This window comes from Portunus trituberculatus, chromosome 50, assembly GCF_017591435.1.
Source record: "Portunus trituberculatus isolate SZX2019 chromosome 50, ASM1759143v1, whole genome shotgun sequence".
In the NCBI taxonomy this organism is placed as follows: Eukaryota; Metazoa; Arthropoda; class Malacostraca; order Decapoda; family Portunidae; genus Portunus; species Portunus trituberculatus.
The window spans coordinates 4,896,598-4,908,179 of record NC_059304.1 but is presented as its reverse complement, the minus strand read 5'-3'; the positions used below and the strand labels follow the sequence as shown (position 1 = coordinate 4,908,179).

At 39.0% G+C, this 11,582-nt stretch overlaps 1 protein-coding gene and 3 long non-coding RNA genes across 4 annotated transcripts; all 4 read right to left on the bottom strand.

The window, feature by feature from the left end:
* Positions 1-625: 625 nt before the first annotated feature.
* Positions 626-3,187, bottom strand: LOC123499841. Its single transcript, XM_045248384.1, has 2 exons — positions 2,303-3,187; positions 626-1,569 (listed from the first exon to the last, which is right to left on the bottom strand). Exons 1-2 carry the CDS (start codon positions 2,532-2,534, stop codon positions 1,433-1,435), a joined length of 369 nt encoding a protein of 122 aa, XP_045104319.1. The 5' UTR covers positions 2,535-3,187; the 3' UTR covers positions 626-1,432.
* A 24-nt stretch (positions 3,188-3,211) lies between these two features.
* Positions 3,212-6,152, bottom strand: LOC123499847. The gene is made up of 3 exons (XR_006673128.1): positions 6,099-6,152; positions 5,388-5,490; positions 3,212-3,478 (listed from the first exon to the last, which is right to left on the bottom strand). It is a non-coding gene; the product is annotated as an uncharacterized LOC123499847 (long non-coding RNA).
* A 12-nt stretch (positions 6,153-6,164) lies between these two features.
* On the bottom strand, positions 6,165-8,251 carry LOC123499852. Its single transcript, XR_006673133.1, has 2 exons — positions 7,699-8,251; positions 6,165-6,197 (listed from the first exon to the last, which is right to left on the bottom strand). It is a non-coding gene; the product is annotated as an uncharacterized LOC123499852 (long non-coding RNA).
* Positions 8,252-10,222: 1,971 nt separating this feature from the next.
* On the bottom strand, positions 10,223-11,582 carry LOC123499858. Its single transcript, XR_006673138.1, has 2 exons — positions 11,293-11,582; positions 10,223-10,800 (listed from the first exon to the last, which is right to left on the bottom strand). It is a non-coding gene; the product is annotated as an uncharacterized LOC123499858 (long non-coding RNA).

The window sequence follows — 11,582 nt, the reverse complement described above, 5'->3', positions numbered from 1 at the left end:
TAGTAGTAGTGGTGGTGGTGGTGGTGGTGGTGGTGGTGGTGGTGGTGGTGGTGGTGGTGGTGGTGGTGGTGGTGGTAGTAGTAGTAGTAGTAGTAGTAGTAGTAGTAGTAGTAGTAGTAGTAGTAGTAGTAGTGGTGGTGGTGGTGGTGGTGGTGGTGGTGGTAGTGGTAGTAGTAGTAGCAGCAGTAGTAGTAGTAGTAGTAGCAGCAGCAGCAGTAGCAGCAGCAGCAGCAGCAGCAGCAGCAGCAGCAGCAGCAGCAGCAGCAGCAGCAGCAGTAGTAGTAGTAGTAGTAGTAGTAGTAGTAGTAGTAGTAGTAGTAGTAGTAGTAGTAGTAGTAGTAGCAGCAGTAGTAGTAATAGTAGTGTGTCATAGTGATATCTTTAGTATTGACATTAGTTATTTTAGGGACAGTATAGTAAATAGTGGAAATAAATGGTAGAACAACAAAACTGTTACACTTCATAGGAAGTAATCATATTAAATTGGAAAAGTTATGATAGTATAATCAGTGGTACAGTGTAATATTAGTATTAATCATTATGATGTAGTAGTAGTAGTAGTAGTAGTAGTAGTAGTAGTAGTAGTAGTAGTAGTAGTAGTAGTAGCAGCAGCAGTAGCAGTAGTAGTAGTAGTAGTAGTAGTAGTAGTAGTAGTAGTAGTAGTAGTAGTAGTAGTAGTAGTAGTAGTAGTAGTAGTAGTAGTAGTAGTAGTAGCAGTAGTAGCAGAGGTAGTAGTAATAGTAGTGTGTCATAGTGATATCTTTAGTATTGACATTAGTTATTAGTATTAATCATTATGATGGTAGTAGTAGTAGTAGTAGTAGTAGTAGTAGTAGTAGTAGTAGTAGTAGTAGTAGTAGTAGTAGTAGTAGTTGTTGTTATTGTTGTAATAGCAAGAAAAACAATATTAGTTTTATATAGAACCTCTAGTTGTATTCATAACAGGAGAAGTAATAATAGTTTTAAATATATTGTTTCTAGTAGTAATAGTGATAAAATAGAAGTGGAATGGTGGTAGTGGTAGTAGTAGTAATAGAAGTATATGTAATAGTGCATGTATTAATGGTAGTAAAAAAAAAAAAAAAAAAAAAAAAAATGTTAGACTGAAACTAATAAGAGGAACTGTAACAAATGAAAGAGTAGTATTAGTTAAGCAAAACAGCATAGGACTCTGGTAGTGGAAGTAGTAGCAATAGTAGTATATGCAATAATGTATGTAATAATGGTAGCAATAATAATATTTGTGACACTGAAACTAATAAATGGAGCTGTAATAAATAATATAAATAATATTAACTATTAGTTAAAGAAAACAGCATAGAACACTGGCAGTGGTAGTAGTAGCAATAGTAGTGCATGTAATCATATATGTAATAATGGTAGCAATAACAACATTTGTTACACAAACTAATAGAAGGAGCTGTAACAAAAACTAATAAATAATATTAGTTAAGCAAAACAGCATAGGACACTGGTAGTGGTAGTAGTAGCAATAGTAGTACATGTAATTATATATGTAATAATGATAGGCAATAATAATATTTGTTACACTGAATCCATTACAAGGAGCTGTAACAAATAGAAAAATAGTATTAGTAAAATAAAACAACATAGGACACTGATGCAAATTATAGTTGTGAAGTTAGGGTAGCTACAGTTGCAAGGTTTACACCTGTGGGTACGGAGATGTTTTTAGTAGTGGATAACTATCAAGAAAATGTGTAAGACCTACATCATTTGTGATTATGTGTTTCCGTTGAGAGTGCTTTAATTTCACAACAATTTTCCCATCATTTGTATAACATTGTTGAAATTTATCTCTGTGTTGTTTCCTTATATCCCATATTATCTTGAATAATGATCGGCGTTTTGTGGTTAAGCTTTCATTAATATATAGCTCAGGCTTAACTGTTATACATGCATTCATAATAGTGTATTTTGTTTGTCTGCTCTGGAGTTTGACAATGATTGGCCTGGAATCATTCTGTGATTTCTTTGCGCCTAGTCTATGGGCAACATTAATGTCAGTGTTATTTATATTTATGCAAAGTTTATCTCTGATGGATCTCACTACCACATCTACACAATTTTCATTTTGCTGTTCCTTTGGTAGATCAGGACCACTAATTAATAATGACAGTGTCCCTTTTCTCATATTGATTAACTTCATCCACTTGATTCTCAAGTTCTGTTACCCTATTTTCAAGTTGTTTAACATGACTTTCAAGTTGGGAAATTTTTTCATCTTTCTGATTATTTATTAGCTGCATTGCCTTGATAATAGTATTGACAATAATTTTACCTTCCTCTGAGATGGTTTCAGTTTCATCAGTGATTAGGTCCAAGATGTCAGAAGGTGTAGCACTGGTGTGGAAGGGGGTTTTCTGAGGTATTGGTAGATTTTGTGTTGTAGTTTGTGCAGCGGTCATTGGTGTGTCCTGCTCCTCTGCCTGGTCAGGTACAGGTGTGGAGGACTTCTCTTGTTGAGCACTCCGTCCAGTTGCCTGGCTCTGCTGTGTCCTTGTCCTAGTCATCTTGAAATCTTGTGCTGTAGGATATCAATACACAGCAGAAAAATGCCACAACACTGTCTATATCAACTAAAACTTGTGGGAGTGTGATGAAGCGGACAGTTGTTATTGCGATTACGTCAGTGTAGGGCTAGTAGAGGTACGGTTTACCACATATTTTCAGTTGTTTTCCTCCATTTACTGGCTTTTTATACTGTCATGGCTATAGCATCAGAGTTGGTGCATACCTGGAGCAGCCAGTATGAAAAACTGGCTGGTAAAAAAAATGTACAGGTGGTATGGTAAGCAGTCGATCAGGAGCCAAGCGCAGGTACGTGTTGTCACCACGAAAAAGAGAGAGAGAGAGAGAGAGAGAGAGAGAGAGAGAGAGAGAGAGAGAGAGAGAGAGAGAGAGAGAGAGAGAGAGAGAGAGAGAGAGAGAGAGAGAGAGAGAGAGAGAGTGTCTTGGGTGGCAGGATAGCTTAAAATACATTAGCATCATAACACACGCTGAAGCACACCCAAAATTGCACCCAAACACTTATAATATCCAAAAACACATTCAAATGTATCAAAAACACATGAAACACACTCAAAACACACCCAAACACACTCAAACACACCCAAACACACTGAAACACACCCAAACATGCCAAAACACATCTAAACAAACTCAAAACACATCCAAAACACACCTCAAATGCACCCAAGAACCCCAAAACATACCAAACACACTCTAAACACCTCAAAACACACCCAAACAGACCCAAAACACACCCAAACGCATCCAAACACACCCAAACACACTCACACGCACCTCTTCCTTATGTGTGAGTCTGTAATACAGTTTGTCCTTGATCTGGGAGAAGGTGGTGATGGCGGTGGACAAAACAGGTATGGTTTTTTTCAAGGCCGTTTTAATCTCTGTCCTTCACTTCAAATAAATCGGCGTGTCGTTTTCTGCGGACCTGCAAATGTTTGGTTAGGTTAGTTAAAAATAAATCAATAAATAAATAAAATTACAAGGTTAGGTTAGACTGAGAGAAAAATATGACATTCAAACAACAAGATCGCATAGTAAAAAGCTGAGGAAGGGAAGATGCCTGAAAGATGTTAAAAAATTGAGTTTCCCGCAAAGATGTGTTGAGACGTGGAACAGTTTGGGTGAAGAAGTGGTGTCAGCAATGAGTGTGCATAGTTTTAAAGAAAAATTGGATAAGTGTAGATATGGAGACAGGGCCACACCAGCATAAAGCCCAGGTCCTGTAAAACTACAACTAGGTAAATACACAAACACACACACACACACACACACACACACACACACACACACACACACACACACCAATTTGGGAAGTAATTACAAGTTCACTAAATGAAGGGAAAGTTCCACTAGAATGGAAGAGAGCTAATGTAATACTGATATTTAAAAGAGGAAAGGCAACTTAACCACTAACCTACAGACCAGTGTCACTTAGAAGTGTTTTGGGGAAGTTGTGTGAAATCATTATCAAAGAAAAATGGGTTAAACATCTGGAAGAAGAACAAGTCATATTGAAAAGACAATTTGGGTTCAGGACACGGAAGTCATGTGTATCAAACTTATTAAGCTTCTACTCGAGAGTTACAGAAGGACTGGAAAGCAGAGACATATAGTGGACACAGAATACCTGGACATAAAAAAGCCTTTTGATAAAGTCCCGCATGGAAGACTACTTTGGAAACTAGAGAACATAGAAGGACTGTGAGGAACCTTGCTCCAATGGACAAGAGATTATTTGAAGGATAGGGAAATGAGAACTGTGATCAGAGATACTTACTCATCTTGGGGTGCCACAAGGGTCAGTGTTAGCCATGGCCCATTATGTTTCAGATTTATGTAAACGACATTCACATTAGGGTAATCAGTTATATTAATATGTTTGGTGATGATGCAAAGCTGCTAAGAGTTATCAAAACCAGGGAGGACTGTTTGCTGTTACAGAAAGATATAAACAAGATCTATGAGTGGAGCAACAAGTGGAAATTGGAGTTTAGTGTCAACAAATGTCATGTAATTGAACTAGGAAAGAGTAAGAGAAGACCGGTATGGAACTATTTGATGGGAGAGGAAAAAATAATGAAGACTAAAGATTATACAGGAAAATCTGAACCCCTAAAAACACATAAGTAAGATATTTGGATTATCATATCAATACAACAAGGTAAATACTTCAAAGACAACCAATAGCTTACAATATCCTAAATATTTCAGGTCATAAATTCTATAACTTCTTTTAAAATAAATTTTTCAAATCTGGATCACAGCATGCCCTTAAATTCCTGAAATAGTACGAGAAAACAAGAAAAATATTAAAAAATCATTAAAAACATGACTGGAACTGCAGAGAGAAGGAGGTAATAGTACTGGGGTTGTTGCACTAGGTTAGGCTAGGATGGGTGGGGAATTATTGAAAAAAGAGGAAAAAAATAAATATACATAAAAAAAAAAAAAAAAAAAAAAAAAAAAAGCTGAAAAAAAATATGATGTCAGTTTGGTACAGAGTGTTTGGACCTGCCAGGGAGTGAGAGGGAGTGGTTATGGGGTGCTACATTAGGTTAGGTTAGTAAAAAGGCTGAGATTTTTCAAAAGTAAGAAAAAAAATAAATAAATAAAGTCACACCACCTGGTAATGTTTGGAGAGAGAGAGAGAGAGAGAGAGAGAGAGAGAGAGAGAGAGAGAGAGAGAGAGAGAGAGAGAGAGAGAGAGAGAGAAAGAAAGAAAATATGGTAACAAATAAGGCCGCGTTTCCCAACCTTTTTACCCTTGCATAACCCTTCAAATACATGACACGTCTCAAGGAACCCCTACGCACAAACAAAATTATATACCATACATTTGTCATTTTATGTGACGTCAAATCAGGCGGGTGGAGGAGCTGCGAAGGGGAGGCCGGGAATTGAGGCGAACGCACTGGACGGTTTCTTGGGGACAGTGCCCTGAAATCATGCACAAACCAAAATCATCCCCACACACTCCCAAGACACTCCACACACATGCACAGACCACTTAAAAACACCCAGCACACACCAATATCATACCCTAACACTCACAAGACACTCCACACACATGCACAGACCACTTAAAACACTCAGCACAAACCAAAATCATACCCACACACTCCAAACATCTGCACAGACCACTTAAAACACACAGCACACATCAAAATCATACCCACACACTCCATACACACACACACACATACACACAGACCACTTAAAATACTCACCACACACCAAAATCATCCCCACACACGCACAGACCACTTAGAACCCTTAAAACTAACCTAAAACACACTCAATACACCATGCAACACCTCAAAATTCCCCTAACCGCACTCAGAACACACTCATTTATTCAAACACCCAACTACACCACACTCAAGATATGTAAAATATACCTAAAAACATCTAACACACACTGAAAACACACAAAATACACTCAAAACACCCTGCAACACTACCAAACACACTCAAAATACTTCAGATATAACCCAAAAACACCAAAAGGCCTTATAAAGAACGGTAACATTAAAAAGGGGACTTACCTAAATATTGTGGTTTGGCTCCTCCTCTTCTTCCACTTCCATTTTCCTTTCTTCTTCCTTTTTTTCTTTCTTCTACTGCTCCCATCTACACGCCTGAGCCTAGAAACACATCAAAACACTTAGAAAACACGAGATATTAGGCAAAATATTGAGGAAGTGTAGGGAGAGCACCTATTGTGGCTTGTCTGCTCCTCCACTTATTCCTCCCTTTCTCCTTCCTTCCTCCTCATACTCTTTTATTTCTCCTTCCTTGTTCCTTCTGCTACTAATATCTACACACCTGAGCCAAGAAACACGGAAAAACACGTAGAAATCACTAGATATAAGGCAAAATATCGACGAACTGGGCGGTAGGGAGGGAGGGAGGGACACCGGCCTGAGTCACCCCCTTGGCTGTGACGTCATCAAGAGCGCGGGAACAGTGGTGACTTGGCTGAATTACGTAAATAATTCTAAAAATGACTTCAAGAAAAAACGAAGCCAAGGCCGAATGCTTACTCTTTTATGACTTGATAGATAATTTAATTAATATCCAAAACGTCAAAACATCTCCTGCTTAACTAGTTTTAAAAAAACTGTCTAAATTAAGTATATGAAATGTATATAAACATTTCCACTTATAACGCTGCCAAAACGTCCAGCCATTTCGACTTTATATTTCTTTCGAAAAATATTAGACAATGTAAACTCTCTTCTCAGGCATCCAACACTGACCTAGAACCAGAAGTGAACGAGTGAAAAGCATTTATGTAAAACAAAACCATTAAACTCTAAACTCATCAGAAACTCTTGTAAAGTCAACCTATTTTCACTTGGCGAATATTCTAACACATTCTACAGAGACTGAGCTTTCTTTTAAGGCATTCTACAACGAGTTTGACCGTCAAACAGAAACGTAAACAAATAAAATCTAAAAAATAAAACTTACGTTAAACGGGACAAAACACCACTTCAAAGTCCACATATTTCACTCAATGGATTGATTTCACGCTTAAAAAAGTACACACAATTTTTTGATACCATAAAGGCCCAGTTACACCTCAAAATTTAAAAAATGAAATTGAGAGATGGGAAATTTTGAAGGTTATGGCAGCTCATATTTAAGCTATAAAACACCACTAAACGCCACATATTTACCGAACACAGGCGCGGAACACACTTCAAACACAACGAAATATTTAGAGAAACCATAAAACACATCATGGAAGCGTAATATTATTTTTAGAGAATATATCAAAAAAAGTATTAGAACCCGCAGGTTGCCAAGGGGGACAGGGAGGAGCTCGGGGGGGGACGGGGCCGGGCGGGAGGTAACATCCGGGAACACTGCAGCGCGGACTCCATAATCCTTATGTTGCATTTATTATCTCACCACAACATAATTAAGCCCCATCGGCAAAACTTGCCCAGGGAACATGCAACGGTACTGTAATGCCTGCATTCTGACACATGTTTGGCTTACGGTGAGTCAAAGAAGCAAATAATACCTGGTAATACTGACAACTGCTCGTTATACCCATCACCTTTTCAACATTTGGGCACTGTTTTCACTCTCATATGCAAAGAAAACCTACAAATAAGAGAGTGGCCTTAGAAATACCTGAAATAAATGATGGTGAGGCGTTGTGGAGAGTCGTGGTGAAGAGTTGCATTGGTCTCTTGTCTTGCCGCTGGTGCTGTCGGGAATGTCATCACTTCACTTTGTGTGTTTGGGTGTAAATGGGCATGTTGTGGATGTGTTGCGGGGTGTTTATGGGGTGTATAAGCAACACCACACGGCCATCACCACTGTTTGTTGTGCACTCGGCCCACCACAATTCTTTCCTTCCTTACACACTAATCCCTTATCAACACCACTGCCACACCTTACACACCTGTTCCTTGGTGCATTAATAACCTCCACCACCTCTGTCACGGCACTGTCACCTCTATACAGGCTGAAAATATAACGGCACTCCAGTTAGGTCAACCGTGTCTCTTGGCGGCAGGTACCGACGCCATCATCAACTGTGGCTCTCTCAAGGAATTCACTCTCTTCTCCTTGCCCGCTATAAATTCCAATACTATGTCCTTGTATGTGTTAAATTCTCAGTGTTGGAAAAGTATCACGGAATTATGTGTGAAATATTTAGTGTTATTATGGTTTTAGTTTATTTAAGGATACAAGTTGCCGTGGGAGCTTCAAAATGTCGACATTACTAAACTCAGCATTCACAACACAATAAATTCCAATACTATGTCCTTGCTTGTGTTAAATTCTCAGTATTTGAAAGTTATCTGGGAATTATGTGTGGAATACTCAATGTTTTTATGGTTTTAATCTATTTGAAGATACAAGCAGCCGTGGGGAGGAGCTTTAAAATGTCGACATTACCAAAACTCAGCATTCACAACACACAATATATAAATCTAATTAAAAAATACACAAAAAAAAAAAAAAAATAACAATCATTAAAAACAAACATGCTAAACAGTGAGAGATGAGTGACAAAATATCGACATTACAAATCACAACATTCAAAACAAATAAAAAGGAACACAAACAAATAATAACTAAAAAAAAAAAAAAAAAAAAAAATACAAAATGTGTGTAGTGTGTGTGGTGATAGAGTGGTAGAGAGCAGTGTGGTGTATGGTGTGTGGTGACTGGTGTGTGTGGTGATAGAGTGGAAGAGAGCAGTTGGTGTATGGTGTGGTGACAGTGGTGTGTGTGGTGATAGAGTGAAAGAGAGCAAATTGTGGTGTATGTGTGTGTGTGGTGAAAGAGTGGAAGAGAGCAGTTGGTGTATGGTGTGGTGACAGTGGTGTGTGTGGTGATAGAGTGAAAGAGAGCAAATTGTGGTGTATGGTGTGTGTGGTGAAAGAGGGAAAGAGAGCAGTGTGGTGTGTGATGACAGTGGTGTGTGTGGAGACAGAGAAAGAGAGCAAATTGTGGTGTATGGTGACAGCGGTGTGTGTGGTGACAGAGTGAAAGAGAGCAAATTGTGGTGTATGGTGACAGTGGTGCGTGTGGTGAGAGAGTGAAAGACACCAAATTGTGGTGTATGGTGTGTGGTATATGGTCCGCCACGCACACTCCCAGTGACAGAGTCCTCGCGCCTCTTAGACCTACACTCTCTCTCTCTCTCTCTCTCTCTCTCTCTCTCTCTCTCTCTCTCATTTAAAGTGATAGGTAATTGCGGATTGAATATTTTTCTGACAATATTCTCCTTATATCTCATGATAGTCTTATAATCTTCTTTAAGAGTCTGTGTGACTTCGCCGAAGTCACACACACACACACACACACACACACACACACGGCCCGGTAGCTCAGTGGTTAGAGCGCTGGCTTCACAAGCCAGATGACCGGGGTTCGATTCCCCGGCCGGGTGGAGATATTTGGGTGTGTCTCCTTTCACGTGTAGCCCCTGTTCACCTAGCAGTGAGTAGGGTACGGGATGTAAATCGAGGAGTTGTGACCTTGTTGTCCCGGTGTGTGGTGTGTGCCTGGTCTCAGACCTATCCCAAGATCGGAAACAATGAGCTCTGAGCTCGTTCCGTAGGGTAACGTCTGGCTGTCTCGTCAGAGACTGCAGCAGATCAAACAGTGAATTACACACACACACACACACACACTATAAAGAAACCAAAATAAAAGTAAGAAAAACGTGTTATTTTTGTAGTTTTCAGCTTTTTTTGCACCAAAACACAGAAATGCAGGCAAAACGCATGATTACACACTGTTTGTTTAAGGAACTCAAATGTCAAAAATTGGTTATTTTGGTGTTTTCCAGCATTTTATGCACCAAAACTCAAAAATGCAGGCAAAACACTATATTTGTAAAAAAAAAAAAACTCTTATTTGTGTTTTTAAGGTGTTTTATGAAAAAAATTATGAGTTTTTTTTCATAAAACTTAAAATCACATAATGCGACCTTTTACCAAATATAGTGGTTTGTTTGCCTTTCTGAGTTTTGGTGCATAAAATGCTGGAAAACATTAAAATAACCAAATTTTGACATATTTCAGTTCCTTAAACAAATAGTCTGTATTCATGCGTTTTGTATGCATTTCTGTATTTTGGTGGAAAAAAAAGCTGAAAACTACTTTTACTTTGGTTTCTCTATATAGACTTGTTTTTCTTTTTATGAATTTTATCGTTTTGAAGCACAACAATGTAAAATGACTTGATTAGCAGTCCTTCTTACCTTGAAACAGAATTCCGGTGTCCGATTAGATCTTTAATAACTAACTTGGCTAGACTGAACCTTACAGTATGTATATTCTCTCGGGAGTGCTAAAGTATATTCCCTCGTGAGCGCCTAAGACTGAACTTTATGTATTATTCCCTCGGCAGTCGTGTAAATACCAGAGTGAACCAGTCACCGGTCACCACAGGCTCCACGTCATGTGCCTCAGTCTGCAGCCTGCACCCACACCCTCGCTCAACCATCCACACGCCATACACAGTTACACACACTCGCATACACCGGAAACTTATACACAAGGAAATCAGCCATATTTTTATTTTTCTTAAATATGCTTTACAGTAACAAAACCATTCCATAGCATAAGTACAGTACAATATTCATACATCTTGGCTAGCCTCACATAGCCTACACATGCTGAGCTGCCTCCCCCGCTCGGCTCCTCATGCCAGCTTGCTCGCTGGCTTGCTCATCCACACCACACCCGAACATTCACAACCTTGTTCATGTTACTGTATTAAAACAAAGGAATATGAGATTCAGAACACTAGTGAGAAATGTCAATAGAAACAAGATAGATGCAAGTAAAGAGAATATAGAAGGTATAGAGAGAAAATATATACACTAAATAAGAATCGAGATGATAGAAATAGAGAGAGAGAGAGAGAGAGAGAGAGAGAGAGAGAGAGAGAGAGAGAGAGAGAGAGAGAGAGAGAGAGAGAGAGAGAGAGAGATTACTTTGAGCTGCACAAAAAAAAAAAGATTAGTTTGACCTGAAAGAGAAAAAGAGAAAGATTACAGTTTGTCCTACTTAAAAAAAAAAAAAAAAAGTTTGGTCTTTTAGAGAACAATATAAATGGTTAGTTTGACCTGCATGGGATAGTTTGACCTATAAGAAATAGGTATTGATTAGACCTGTAAAAAATTAAACAATAATCTTACCTACACACACACACACACACACACACACACACACAAAAGTCAAGATAGAACCATTTCTTCACCTTTTCCATCTTCATTGCGAGGTTTGCATACTTCCATCCATACTATATGATAGCATGTGCACGCCCGCCACAGCCAGCCTGCCAGCCTGCCACGCCGCCACCACCACCACCAGCACGAGGCTCCTGGATCGCCGCCAAGGTGCGCTAACCAGGGCATTACTGGGGAAGACTAGATAATTAACATGTACCTGGAAGAGAAGGTTAGTTTGTACCTGGAAGAGAATGGTTAGCCGCGCCGCCTATCGCCCGATGCCTAACACCTAACGCCTAGCAAACCGTAATTTGTACTT

Bases quoted from the DNA above. Each gene is read 5' to 3' on its own strand.
- LOC123499841 (XM_045248384.1), bottom strand. From the start codon at position 2,534: ATGACTAGGACAAGGACACAGCAGAGCCAGGCAACTGGACGGAGTGCT. The intron at 1,570-2,302 runs GTAAAATTATTG...TATTTGTTACAG, and splicing joins TGAAACCATCTCAGAGGAAG to CTCCTTGTAATGGATTCAGT.